This window comes from Ursus arctos, unplaced genomic scaffold, assembly GCF_023065955.2.
Source record: "Ursus arctos isolate Adak ecotype North America unplaced genomic scaffold, UrsArc2.0 scaffold_12, whole genome shotgun sequence".
Classification (NCBI taxonomy): Eukaryota; Metazoa; Chordata; class Mammalia; order Carnivora; family Ursidae; genus Ursus; species Ursus arctos.
Genome location: NW_026622786.1, coordinates 38,869,304 through 38,882,466, shown reverse-complemented (window position 1 = coordinate 38,882,466; position 13,163 = coordinate 38,869,304). Strand labels below are relative to the sequence as shown.

General features: G+C 34.1%; 1 protein-coding gene across 26 annotated transcripts in view; it reads left to right on the top strand.

The window, feature by feature from the left end:
* The window catches only part of ADGRL2 (adhesion G protein-coupled receptor L2), a 269,281-nt gene that overhangs the window by 217,780 nt on the left and 38,338 nt on the right, over nucleotides 1–13,163 (top strand). For all 26 annotated transcript variants that reach the window (XM_044383702.3, XM_048220214.2, XM_048220216.2 and 23 more), the window contains 4 exons: nucleotides 3,849–4,649; nucleotides 11,131–11,424; nucleotides 11,974–12,077; nucleotides 12,941–13,126. In XM_044383702.3, the coding sequence (XP_044239637.2) occupies nucleotides 3,849–4,649; nucleotides 11,131–11,424; nucleotides 11,974–12,077; nucleotides 12,941–13,126 (1,385 nt within the window). The remainder of the gene's footprint in view (nucleotides 1–3,848; nucleotides 4,650–11,130; nucleotides 11,425–11,973; nucleotides 12,078–12,940; nucleotides 13,127–13,163) is intronic.

The following is a 13,163-nucleotide window of genomic DNA, read 5'->3' as shown; positions in this document are numbered from 1 at the left end:
ATAAATTTAGAAATGCCGTTGTTTGTCTTTTTATGTTTATAGGCAGGCACGTGTAATATTACATGTGACATTTATACCTACCCAGATAATGCCTGTGTCAAAAATGTGTGTATCCTGGTTATCCTTTATCATTAACAGAAGTGTTAGTAACTGAATGTAAATGTGTTTAAAAGAGGTCATAAAGGTCGTATAGGACAAAGGAAAATAATTATTAGAATTTCATACCTTACAGGCAAGATTTGGTTTTGATATTTGTGCCTTCTTTTTCAAATTATCATTAAATTATACAAATTATACCATAATTTTAACTGTAAGTTTTGTTTGATTAGAAAAATAACCATTACTATTAATTAAATATTTTTAATGAATCAATGTGAGATTATTCACAATGAAATAGTGTGTCACTTCAGATACAGAGTATGTAGGCTTAAGTTTCTTTGGGTCAGTTCCGTGTCTTGCACATTGATGTAGTCCTCCACTGATGTTGGTGGGTCGTGTATTTATGTTGGTCTATAGAATAGTAAATGTATTGTTATGAATTAATTCACACAGTCTTTTAAGACAAGTTGCAGTATACATCTGGCATGTAATGAAGAATGCTAATTTCATTAATTTTATTGTATTTTTATATTCTTCTGGGTTGATGGAGTTTTGGCTGGTTTAACAGATCTCTGTCCTTTGGGTTTTCATAAAAATCATAATGTAAGGACTTTTGTTTTCAATATCCATATCTCATGTGATTCGTCAGTCATCAAAGGTTTTATTTATTTCTTATTTTTACAATTGGGTGTTACTTCTGTTTTCATCAGAACTATAAATTATATGTAATTTCTGTACATTTCTTTTCTTTAAGTGATTAGTCAAATCACAAAGGAAGACTTCCCTATTTAGTATTTTGTTAAGCAAATGCACTGTCATTTTAGTGTATCACATAATAAAGCCCGGCCATTTTCAATGAATGGAAAACAAGTATATTTTATACATTCCTTATTGAACTTGTTTTAAGTTCTGTTTTAAATATGTAACATATTTCAAAATGTATTATTCCCATCCTTTACATTTAATTGATTTACTCAGTAAAATCATTCTTTCCTGAAAAAAAGAATACAGCTGTATATAAATATAGTCTGAGAAGTCACAACACTAATGATTTCCCTTATCCTCATTTTCCCACCACGCCCTTCTGTTATTGATTCTAAGCAGGTATAATATTGCTCTTCATTGAGGAGTAGTTTTAGGCCAACTGGTTTATAAAAAAGAACTGTTTCATATCAGTAACACTGAACTTCTTATTTTTACTGGATATAGTCAGAATTACACATTATAGGGCAAGTATGTTTCCTGAAAGTGGTCAAATAGACCAAGTTGGATGGGGAGGTGACGGCTTAATGCAGAGGCTGATATGCCATTCCTCTGGCAAAAATATTTGTACGTTTTTTGTCTCTGAGGTATTTCAGGAGGTCAGTATTTAATCTTGATGAATTATTGTAATTTTTAAAAATTAAGCTAAGACATCTTAATGAAATGTGCAACTACAGTATCTTTGAGTAATCAGTTTGGAGATAGAGTATTAGCACACCCTAATGCATTTTAATAAGGAAAGAGGGAGAATCACAGACATTAATCTGGTCACTTTATGAAATTCAGGCAACATACTTCAAAGCCTACATACAATCTAAAATAGTGTTTTATGGTTTGTAATTATTAGAATTCTATTTACCAGCAAGAATCTTATATAGCACCCTTCCTAACTGTAAAATCTGTTTCTTTAGACTTCTTGGAGGGAGGATTTTTTTTTTCTCATATAACTGTACTAATCAGGTTTGTTTTATGAAAGCATTTACCTTTTATGGGGTCTGTGGAGTCAAGGTATTTGCTTTGAATGCTCGGTATGATTGTCGTTGCATGCCAGCTTGCTTTCTATGTAAATTGATGATGGTAGACAATGTCATAATAAGCTAACCATAATTCTTTCTTCCTTTTTCTCCTTGCCTACTGTGCTTGCTTTTTCCTTGTATGTATTTTGCTTACTTTTTTTTTAAAAAATAGACTTAATATTACAAGTTTGAGATATGTAATATGGGGAATTTAGTAAGAATTTTATAATGTAAAGTATATATAAACCTAAATAAATAAATTTACTAATTCTTAGTGGGGAAGAAAGGCACTACCTGACCCCACCCTTCAAAATCCCTATTGGGGTTGCAGGGGAGATTTATATATTCCTGCAAAGGAGGCATTTTTTTCTTATGATTAAGATGGATTTTCTAGAAATAAAAAATAATTTTAAAAATTGAAAATTACTAAGATGCATAATTATATATTTATTCTTACATAATTATCCTTGGGAAAATGTTAAAATACAGCCATATCAATATTCATTAAATTTGACCTAAGCTCCAAAATTGAGTTGTCATTTTATAATATATTTTCCTGTTATTATGCTTGCCTGATTTTGTCAATTTAATAATGAGTTCATATGATAAGATAGATGGGGATGATACACCTTTGCATGCATTTGTGCCTGTAGCATACATATATAAAGTAAAACTGGATAAAAATGCTGAGTGACTTTGGAAAGGCAAGAGTATATATACCATGCTTTAGTGAAGAGTTTCATTATTTATTCAGGTACACTAAGTGAAGCAACATGCCAACATATTTGTATTGCCTCCTTAATCTACTAAAATGATTGATCCATGTTCTTTTATGTAACTTTAGAATCTTTCTCCTGCTAGGTTTTCCTGTTGTGTGTTTCTCTTTATCCAAAGTAGTACAGCTCTTATTCTTCCTATATTTAGCATCTATTACGAATTCAGTCTTAGACTAATAGTCAATTTATTTTAATCTTTTTTCTTTTTTCCTTGCACTTTTTTTGTTTCTTCTTCCGATGCTTAAAATAGAAGTGGAGCAAAAAGGTAAATAACGTATACAGTCTGAACCCCAGCTCCCTGTTATGTGCCTTATGGATGTCACCTCCTCCCTTCCCTCCCCCCACAACACTCCTGACATTAAAATAATCAGCAGGATCTCATAAATGCACCTCATAAAGAAGTCGACTGTTTACAATGAAATTATATGACTGCTAAATCTGGTGATGGGGTAAAAAATTCTGAAGTCGGCGAGGGGGAGCTGCTCCTTTCTGTGTTTCTTTTTCACCCTTTATCTCTTTTTCTGACACCCTTGGATATTTTATTATTAAAGTGTCATCTTGCCTGGCTTCCAGAACCCTCTCCATAGCATGCCATGATTACAGGGTCTCCTGGTCGTTTCATCACTGCTTTCTTTGTATTTACTTTTCCTGTTCCTAATTACATTTTCTGAATATTTATGTTTCTTCAATTCAAGCACCTTTGTTTTCAGTCTAACTTTTATAAAAGTTCTAAATAAGCCTTCACGTTGGGTTTTTGTTTTATTTCCTTTATTTTGGTGTTTTGCTTTGGAGGGTTTATAAGTGGGCTAGGGGAGGAAGGGTACAAAGTTGGGACTAAAAATAAAGTCCTTTGTACACTGTGATGCACAAAGCTCAAAGTTTTAAAGTATAAATTGCCAAATTATAAGATTAAAAACACATAGCAAAAATGCACATTGTCAGCTCAGTTATGAATGTTCTTAAACTTGGGTTTGTATTTGTGAAAATATATGCCAGCCACTTTGTATGCTGGTACATTGATTATTGTAACTTGAGGAAAGAAGGGTGGTACTTGTATTAAGTATAAATTTTGGTAAAATCTAATGTTAATAAAACGCATTTTTTTCTCTTTTTATTTGTGATCATTAAAATTTGTGTTTGCCTGTTTAGTTTTTTAACTTGGCTTAATTGTTGTCTTTTCTCTGTGACTTGTTAGTTTTTGTGTGCCCTGGGACCTTGAAAGCAATTGTGGATTCACCATGTATATATGAAGCTGAACAAAAGGCAGGTGCTTGGTGCAAGGACCCTCTTCAGGCTGCAGATAAAATTTATTTCATGCCTTGGACGCCCTATCGTACTGATACTTTAATAGAATATGCTTCTTTAGAAGATTTCCAAAATAGTCGCCAAACAACGACATATAAACTTCCAAATCGAGTAGATGGTACTGGATTTGTGGTGTATGATGGTGCTGTCTTCTTTAACAAAGAGAGAACAAGGAACATTGTGAAATTTGACTTGAGGACTAGAATTAAGAGTGGAGAGGCCATCATTAACTATGCCAACTATCATGATACCTCACCATATAGATGGGGAGGGAAGACTGATATCGACCTAGCAGTTGATGAAAATGGCTTATGGGTCATTTACGCCACTGAACAGAACAATGGAATGATAGTTATTAGTCAACTAAATCCATATACTCTTCGATTTGAAGCAACGTGGGAGACTGTGTATGACAAACGTGCTGCATCAAATGCTTTTATGATCTGCGGAGTCCTCTATGTGGTCAGGTCAGTTTATCAAGACAATGAGAGCGAAACAGGCAAGAATGCAATTGATTACATTTACAATACCCGATTAAACCGAGGAGAATATGTAGATGTTCCCTTCCCCAACCAATACCAGTATATTGCTGCAGTGGATTACAATCCTAGAGATAACCAACTCTACGTGTGGAACAATAACTTCATTTTACGGTATTCTCTGGAGTTTGGTCCACCTGATCCTGCCCAAGGTAAGAATGTTTGCTTCCTAATGCTTATGTCTTTATGAATAGCTTACTTTTAAAAGACTTGGGAGTTTTTTTCCTGTCTGTTTCCTTCCCCTTTTCATAGTTGAAGCTCAAAGGATAATGTCGTGGTATTTCATGCTGTCACATAATGTGTACATTTTAGCCTTATTTTGGCCTATTTGCTTTCTCTGAATTTTTTCATTTAAATGTTGGTGACAAAAAATTGTAGCATCATTGGTCGGTTTAGTTTTTCATTGCTAAAAATGTAATACCAGCTACAAACCTGTTACCTTTGTTTTTTGTTTTGTTTTTTTTCCTACCTAACTTCTGAATTGATTACAATCTATGTGCAGACCTTTTAACTTCTTGGCGCCAGTGGTTAAGGGAAATGTGTGTTAGGAAGTCCCAGGAGAATTGCTAGGCATAAGTGTTCTGAAGTTTTGGTGTCTGTTCTCTGGGTAGGAGAGGGAGTCATCCAACATCTTCCTAGTAAAATTATACATTTTTATTTCCTGACAAATTAGTGATGGTTTTAAGTAAATATTTCTGTGACTTTAACTGTCACGCATAGGCTGAGCATTAAATGATCCTGAGTGATGGTTTATGAAGATGATCAGCTAACATTTTGGATTTGTGTTCTCTTTAGGCATCTTTATGGAGGGTCATTACTTTAGAAAGTAATGTAAAATCTTTGGAAATGTACTTTAGTTGATCAAGTGAATTCAGTTCTGTGGAAAACAATTTATGAGGGTAAATTAAATGAATATTTCATTAAAACAAGATTACCTCATACTCATAAAAGTAACCTATTCATATGTTGTTACAGAGCTTGTATTAATTACAAGTCTTTTCTATTTGAACAGTAATATTTGTGTTTTAATGATCTGAATATTTCAATTTATGGAGTTAATTGGAATTTTCCAATTATTGAGTTACTTGAAAATTTTAGGAACCAGAAAGTTCTTTGGAGTGCTTAAATCAATCTCTTCAACAAGGTGGAAAAGAAATTAGTATCTTTTTCAGCCAAAGCAATACATACACTCTACACACTTAAACATAATTACATGTACCTAAACATATCTTAAGATATATTAAGTTCTAAATATCATAGTAGGGTCAGGACCTTAAAAGCAAAAGTCACAGCTTTTTATAATTGAATTTCTAATTTGAGTCATTATAGTATACCAGTATGTGATTGTTGTTTAAAAAGTAAAAGAATAATGACGTATTGACTTAATGCAAGACCGCTTTTACTCTAATTCATGTATCTCTGGAATTTTTTGCCTTAAAATTATAGTAGTAATGTCCATTGTTAAATTTTCGGCAATTAAATCTTTAAAGGATAATATCATAGAATCATTTACTTTTTTAAAAATTTTTTAAAGATTTATTTATTTATTTTAGAGAGAGAGAACACAAGCAGAAGGGGAAGAGGGAGAGGGAGAGAGAATCTCAAACAGACTGTTTGCTGGTCGCGGAGCCTGACATGGGGCTCCGTTTCATGACCCTGAGATCATGACCTGAGCTGAAACCAAGAGTCAGACACTTAACGGACTGCGCCACCCAGGCGCCCCAGAAACATTTACTTTTAAATTTAGGCATATCTTTTTTCTCATAAGACCAGCTATTGGGGATGTTTCCTGTATCTCAGCTGTTTTTCTAAAAGCTAGTACCATTCTTCTCTTTTATCTTATAGGTTTGTCAAAGGCGATCTTCAGGAATTGACAAAATTTGACATTGTATATTGATTGTTTTGTTAATCTTTTTTGTAACGTGTGTTACTCTCACAGCCGTTACATTTGTTTTGGGCGGCAGTAAATCTCTTCCCTCTCCATTAGGAAAAAGAGAAATAAAATACTTTTAAAAATGCAAATTGATAATCAGGCAACACTTGAAAGATTGTGAATAAATTGAGTACAGACTCAGTTCAACAAAGAATCATTGCTCTGTCTACTTGTCACAGAGTACTTCGTGAATACAAGATGAATAATAATGTAATTTTCCATATGTGGGTTACATTCTAGTAAATAATTTGATCCATTTCAGATGAAAAAGTCTTTGATAATTTTGATATTTTTGGAAAGAACAGTTATCAGCTTTGAAAATGGGAAACTTAGGTATATTTGGTAGTTGTATTCCTACAACTGTGTTTTGTTAATCCGATATAGTTAGCCATTCTTAAATATTCCCAGAAAGTAAAAATTCATATTGGCCCCTTATTAAACTATTAGTGATACAAAGTTTTATATGACCTAAATCTCTCTTGCTGCTGTTTGAACCATATTCTCTTTTCTCTCTCCTGTAATTTATCTTCATGTGCTTTTAGAGATTCCAGTCTCTCTTATCCAAGATATGTGCTGATATCTATATGCATGTAGATGGGACCTTGCAGAACTATTCTGGCCCATCAATTTAGGTCAAATCAATAAGCCACTGTCAGCTTTGCAGAAGCAAGATCCACAAAACTGATAGGACAGAGCAATCAGAGAATTCAGGTCTTCAGCCGTCATAAAGCAATGATTGACTGGTTTGGCTGTAATTTAGTCTTATGTACTGGATTTGCTACCATGTATGTTTCTAAGGTATACATCATGCTGTAAATTTACCATTCCTTCCATTTTTTTGTTGTGGACTGTTTTGTAGTATATTAGCTTCAATACTTTTACCCATTTATAAACCAAAGCTTTTTCCTTCCTAACAGGGCAAGTATGTTACTTCTTTGCTCTACTCATGATTTTCAAATACATCTTTTTTTTTTCCTTTGAATTTTTAGCCTTATGTTATCTCTACGTAGTTCATTCGCTCCATTTCTCTAAACTAGCTCTGTTTTTCCTTTCACCTTCTCCCTCTCTAAAGTGGTCTTAGGAAAAACCCTTTCATTCCTATTTTAACTCTTTTCTGTTTCTTAATTTGAATTGCTTTATATTGACTTTGTCTGCAAATTTGATGTCCCAAATGTTAGTTTTCTTTAAGATTTTATTTATTTATTTGAGAGAGAGAGAGCACGCACAATCAGTGGGGAGGGGGAGACAGAGAGGGAGAAGAAGGCTCCCAGCTGAGAAGGGAGCTGAGGTGGGTCCCAATGCTAGGACCCTGAGATCATGACCTGAGCTGAAGGCACACAAAGGCAAACACTTAACCGACTGAGCCACCTAGGAGGCCCTCCCAAATATTATTGAAAAAATATTGTGTCTTGGGCTTTGACAGTTCCCGAATATTTGTCTTAGAGTAATTATGAAGTAAGACACTTTAATAGGGTGACAGAAGATTTTTATCAAGAAAACTACTTAGGTTTATTTATTTAGGAAGTGTTAAGCATAGAATACACATTTCTTGAAACATCTTTCCACTGATAATGATTGCTCAATAAAAGATGATCGTTATTTTTAGACATTGAATGAATACACATTTTTGCCTTTCCAGGCTACATACTCATTGTAACTAGAATTCATTCAGTGAACAATAAGTGAGTTCTTGGACCTGGGTGAGGGAAGTACTACCCTTACCATAAGTGGATGTTGTTACTAGTAAGCACACCATAGTAAATTGAAGCATTCTGTATGTGTTTGTTGAAATTTTCAAGGAAAGTTCTTAAATATGTTTATTAGCATTTTATTAGTACTGTTTTTGGGTCTCTGTACTCAAATGACGAAGGTAGGCAGAATGCTAAGTCACTTCATCTGATGCTTGATACGACATTCTGATAACTCTGGGGCAGAACTCTGTAAAATGAGGTTTAGATTTCAGATCTAATTTTTCTGTGAATTGCCGTGTTTTCTATTCATTTATAGGATATTCTTGAGTTTTGAATCTTTTGCCATAGAAGCTACATTATGAAACTTTTTATCATCTGTTGCTCTAGTATTTTATGTTATCTGCCCTCATCTTTTCTTGTTTTAGAGATTTACACAGAAAAGTATCAGTTAAATGCTCCAAAATAAGGGCAGATTGCTTTGTGGGATGCCATACTTTTCCAGAGCCTTTGAAAATCTTTTGCCCAAAAAAGTAAGATCATAACATTTAAGAGTATGGCCAGGTGACCTTAAACAAATGGCCTAACCTTCTCCATGGCTCAATTTTCTCATCTGTAAAAGGAAGATAATCATAGTGCCTACTTCATGGGGTTGTGGTAAGGATTAAATAAGATGATCCGATGATCCATGAATGGTGATTAGCATAGCGTCTGGTACATAAATGCTGAATAAGTGTAAGCTTTTATCATTATCAGATGCCCTGTTGGGATCTGTCTTCACTTATGGAAGAAATGTTAACTTTTAGAAACAACCTGTGCATTTATGGCTTCATCATTAGAAAAAATTGCTTTCTGTAAAGTTGCTAAAATTCAACTTTGCAAAATTCCAGAAATCCTGATTGTCTTTCAAAGGGGTTTAATTTTGACACTCTACAAGTTTATTTTCATGTTTTTCATGATGTCCCAATATTTCATTGATTTATCTTTGAAGAAGATTGATTCCCTTTAAACTTTTGATGAACAAAGGGTGAAAATGTATGAAATTTATTTTCAAAAACATATGCAAACAGGCTATAGCATGTTGCAAGATATTTTGTGCATTTACTAGAGGTCATTTTATTACCTACCTTGACTAGTTATTATGAATCTTTCCTGATGCTTAGCTAACAGATCACTAATTGTAGTATTGTTAAGACATATTTCAGTGACTAAATACATACTAATTAGTGCAGTGTCACGAGATACATAAGATGGTGTGGCACTAAACCATTTTGCTCTGTCCTTTTCGTTTTTGCTCCGATTCCCCACTACTCTTCAAGATTTGATTTAGAAGCAGTCATTTGACACTTCTGTAAAAGAGTGTGATGCTTTTGACAAATGTTAATTGAGAAAGCACTGAAAGCCTGGCTGCATTGTAATCAAAAGAAAATTACAGAGGTTTAACAAGATGTCAGGCAAGTGCTTTACAGAAAAAGATAGACAGGTTTGAATAGGTTTCTGCAGCAGCTGGCCAGACATGATGTTTGACAAATGTACACTGGTCAATAAATTATGCCCTGGAAACAAAACACATGATTAAGAAATTTCTCTTGAGATAGAAGGAAAAAAGGTATAGAAAGTGTGTAGTATGCATTTATTGACAAGAAGTTTCTCATCCCTGAAGAACTAGAAACAAGTGCACACTATTTTTAGTGATGGACTTAGAGTACTCTGTCAATAATGGCAGGATTATATAAAGAACTCCATAAGGACCAGAACTTAAAATAATAAACATATTAGTGATAACAAGAACTTGTTTTCTAAGTTTTAATGTTCTAGTTTCTTAAATTATAGAGAAAGCATTAAAAAAAGTTAATGTTTTTATCCGACTACTCGAAAAAATAGGTTTTTTTTAATTTGCTGTAGCTATTAGTTTAAATTTAAAGCATCATATGCATAAGGTTTCAAGAGCCAGTTATCTATAAATGTTGATAAAACTTTAGTGTGATCACCTAATAGATTGTAAATGATAGCATTAAAGTTTTACTGACAGAATTTTAGTTGTTTAAACTAATTAAATGGCAATTAATGAAGGAAACATTAAGCTTCATTATTTTTTTAACCTAGTAGATTAAACAGTTTGAAAGTCATGCTGGAAATCAAAAATAACCTTTTAAAATAATTTCAAATGTGTAACTATAGTTCCTTTTACACTCTCTATTAAGCATCGGAATGGTATGTAGGGTTGGTTTCAAATTAGGCATGATTTGATCTAACCTGTTATCTTGATAAGAGATTGCATTATAACCTCTGACCAAAAGTAGTTGCTTTTTCTACCTACATTTTCAAACGTAAATATGCCTAACGAAGCCTCAGATGTTTCCTTACTAACACAGCACAAGCATGCCAAGCTTATCTTCTGTTTGGATCTAATCAGGCATGCTCAAAAATCTCTCAAGCAAGAATGGCTGCTGGGTGGAAAGATGTCACAGTATTTATTTTCCTGCAAGATGTAGAGTGGGTGACTTTAAATTTTCTATTGTCCTAATTATATGTAATTGTCAGATTTTTATTGATGCTTTGAATTTGATTATTTATAGGGTGTGAACTTCTATAAAAAAAGAATTTTTCTGTATTGTTTCGTAGTAGTCACATATACTTGGTATAGACACTGAAACTTTATTTAAAACTGTCCTTCAGTTTCTGTTGGATGATAAATGATGAAATATACTTAAGCTGTATTATCAAGTATTTCATTGAGAAGTAGACTTAAGACAATTGGAGTCATACAGAAAAATCTAGAGTAAAGCCTGAACTTCCTTTACTTAGCCAACGATATGAATAAATAGGAACAAATGAAGGGATTTATTCTTTCTCCAGCCTTACCGGTGTTCTCACTAATTCTCACGTTGTTGGTTTTGGGGTAGTCAGATGGGAAGGGTATTGGGTGTGTGTGTATACATATTCACGTGTGTGCCTGCATGTGAGTGCAAGTGTGTGTTTGAGATTAATGTACTCATCTTTTTTCCATAGTGCCTACCACAGCTGTGACAATAACTTCTTCAGCTGAGCTGTTCAAAACCACAGTATCAACCACAAGCTCTACTTCACAGAAAGGCCCCATGAGCACAACTGTAGCTGGATCACAGGAAGGAAGCAAAGGGACAAAACCACCTCCAGCAGTTTCTACAACCAAAATTCCTCCTGTAACAAATATTTTTCCCCTGCCAGAGAGATTCTGCGAAGCATTAGACGCGAGGGGGATAAAGTGGCCTCAGACACAAAGGGGAATGATGGTTGAACGACCATGTCCCAAGGGAACAAGAGGTAGTTCTTGTAAAATGCCAAATGTGTACTTTTACATTTACTGCGAGTAGGTTCTGAATTACGCTGAAGTGATTTTGAGGAAAGAGAGACATTTATGATAACTCACTTTGTTATTATTTTTGTTAACTTCGGTAATAGAGTGTTGGTAGATAACTTAAAGGCTCATGAACGGTAAAAGTTATTTAAGGTCAGGCCCTGAATTACCTCTCCCTCTTAAAGACCTAGGTCAAGCCTGACATTTTTTGCCCATGGACTCCGGTGAGGCTTCCTTACAGCTGCTTTTCTCATTACAAGTATCGTTTTGAATGAGTCCCAAGAAAATCAAGGGCTTTTTGTTTGTTTGCTGTAAACGTCTGATATTTCTATGCTGACTTTATATTTACTGTTTATAATCTGCATTATACCCTACTCTTTGTCAGTTATTGTCAACCACTTCCATTAGCGTTTATTCAAAATTTAACATGCAGTGTAGTATCATTGTAGCTGATTTCCCGAATGCATGCAGAAAAATGGTTTCAATTTCACTGTTGTTTTCTACATCTGTTGTAGGAACTGCCTCCTATCTCTGCATGGTTTCCACTGGAACATGGAACCCTAAGGGCCCCGATCTTAGCAACTGTACCTCACACTGGGTTAATCAGCTGGCTCAGAAGGTTGGTTGGAACCTTTTAATATGATACACATTGGTGATTAAGGACTTTAACGTCTAACATAAATAATTTAGCTTTGTATGTTAAAACCAGCTTCATCGCTCTTTGTTCAGTACAAAAATTAAAAATTATGCATAGTTTTGTCTGTAAACCATTTATTCAAAGTTACATATGTTTTGGGGCATGCTGTTTTCTCTTAAGCCTTTTAATGAGTAGATACTTGCTTAATTTCATTCATATTCAGTTTGTTCAAACCTTTTGATGTTTGTAAGACAAATAGTCCATCGGCCTAATAAATCAAATACCATTAAGTTTGCAACTGAATCCACAGAATGCAAGCAGATGTTTATATCACAGATGATTATGATAGAATAAGTAAAACGACTTTAAAAGGCATTAGTAACTTTAATATTACAATGCAGTGTAGTGACATTTTAGTTTCTCCTTCGTCATCTACCTTTCTGCAATGCAAGCAAGCAGTAGATAATAACTCCCAGTATCGTACTGATTACATTCTGATGTAAATTTCTGGATCATTGGAATAAATAAATAAGATTTTTAAACAGCAGTTTAAAATGGTGGCAGTGAAATGAGCAAGCTATCTGAAAAACTTTAAAAAGGATTTCTGGTTTTCTTTTTTTCCTTTCATTTCTTTTAAATGTCTGGTTAAGAATGTCTTTTGTGTGTTGAAGATCTAAGAACCTTTAATCATCTGAAATGAGGAGAAAGTTATTGGTCTCAATTAGTTGCAGATTTTGACATATTTGCAAATATTTCTCTCACCACAACGAAGTACTCAGGAAAAGAACAAGAAGCCGCAAACAGAGCAAGAAATCATACTGAGATAATATAAATTGTCATTTCAGATCAGAAGTGGAGAAAACGCTGCTAGTCTTGCCAATGAACTGGCTAAACATACCAAAGGGCCGGTGTTTGCTGGGGATGTGAGCTCTTCAGTGAGACTGATGGAGCAGTTGGTGGACATTCTTGATGCACAGCTGCAGGAACTGAAACCTAGTGAAAAGGATTCCGCTGGTCGGAGTTACAACAAGGTAGGCAGGAATTTCCTGTGAGTTAATCGGATATTTT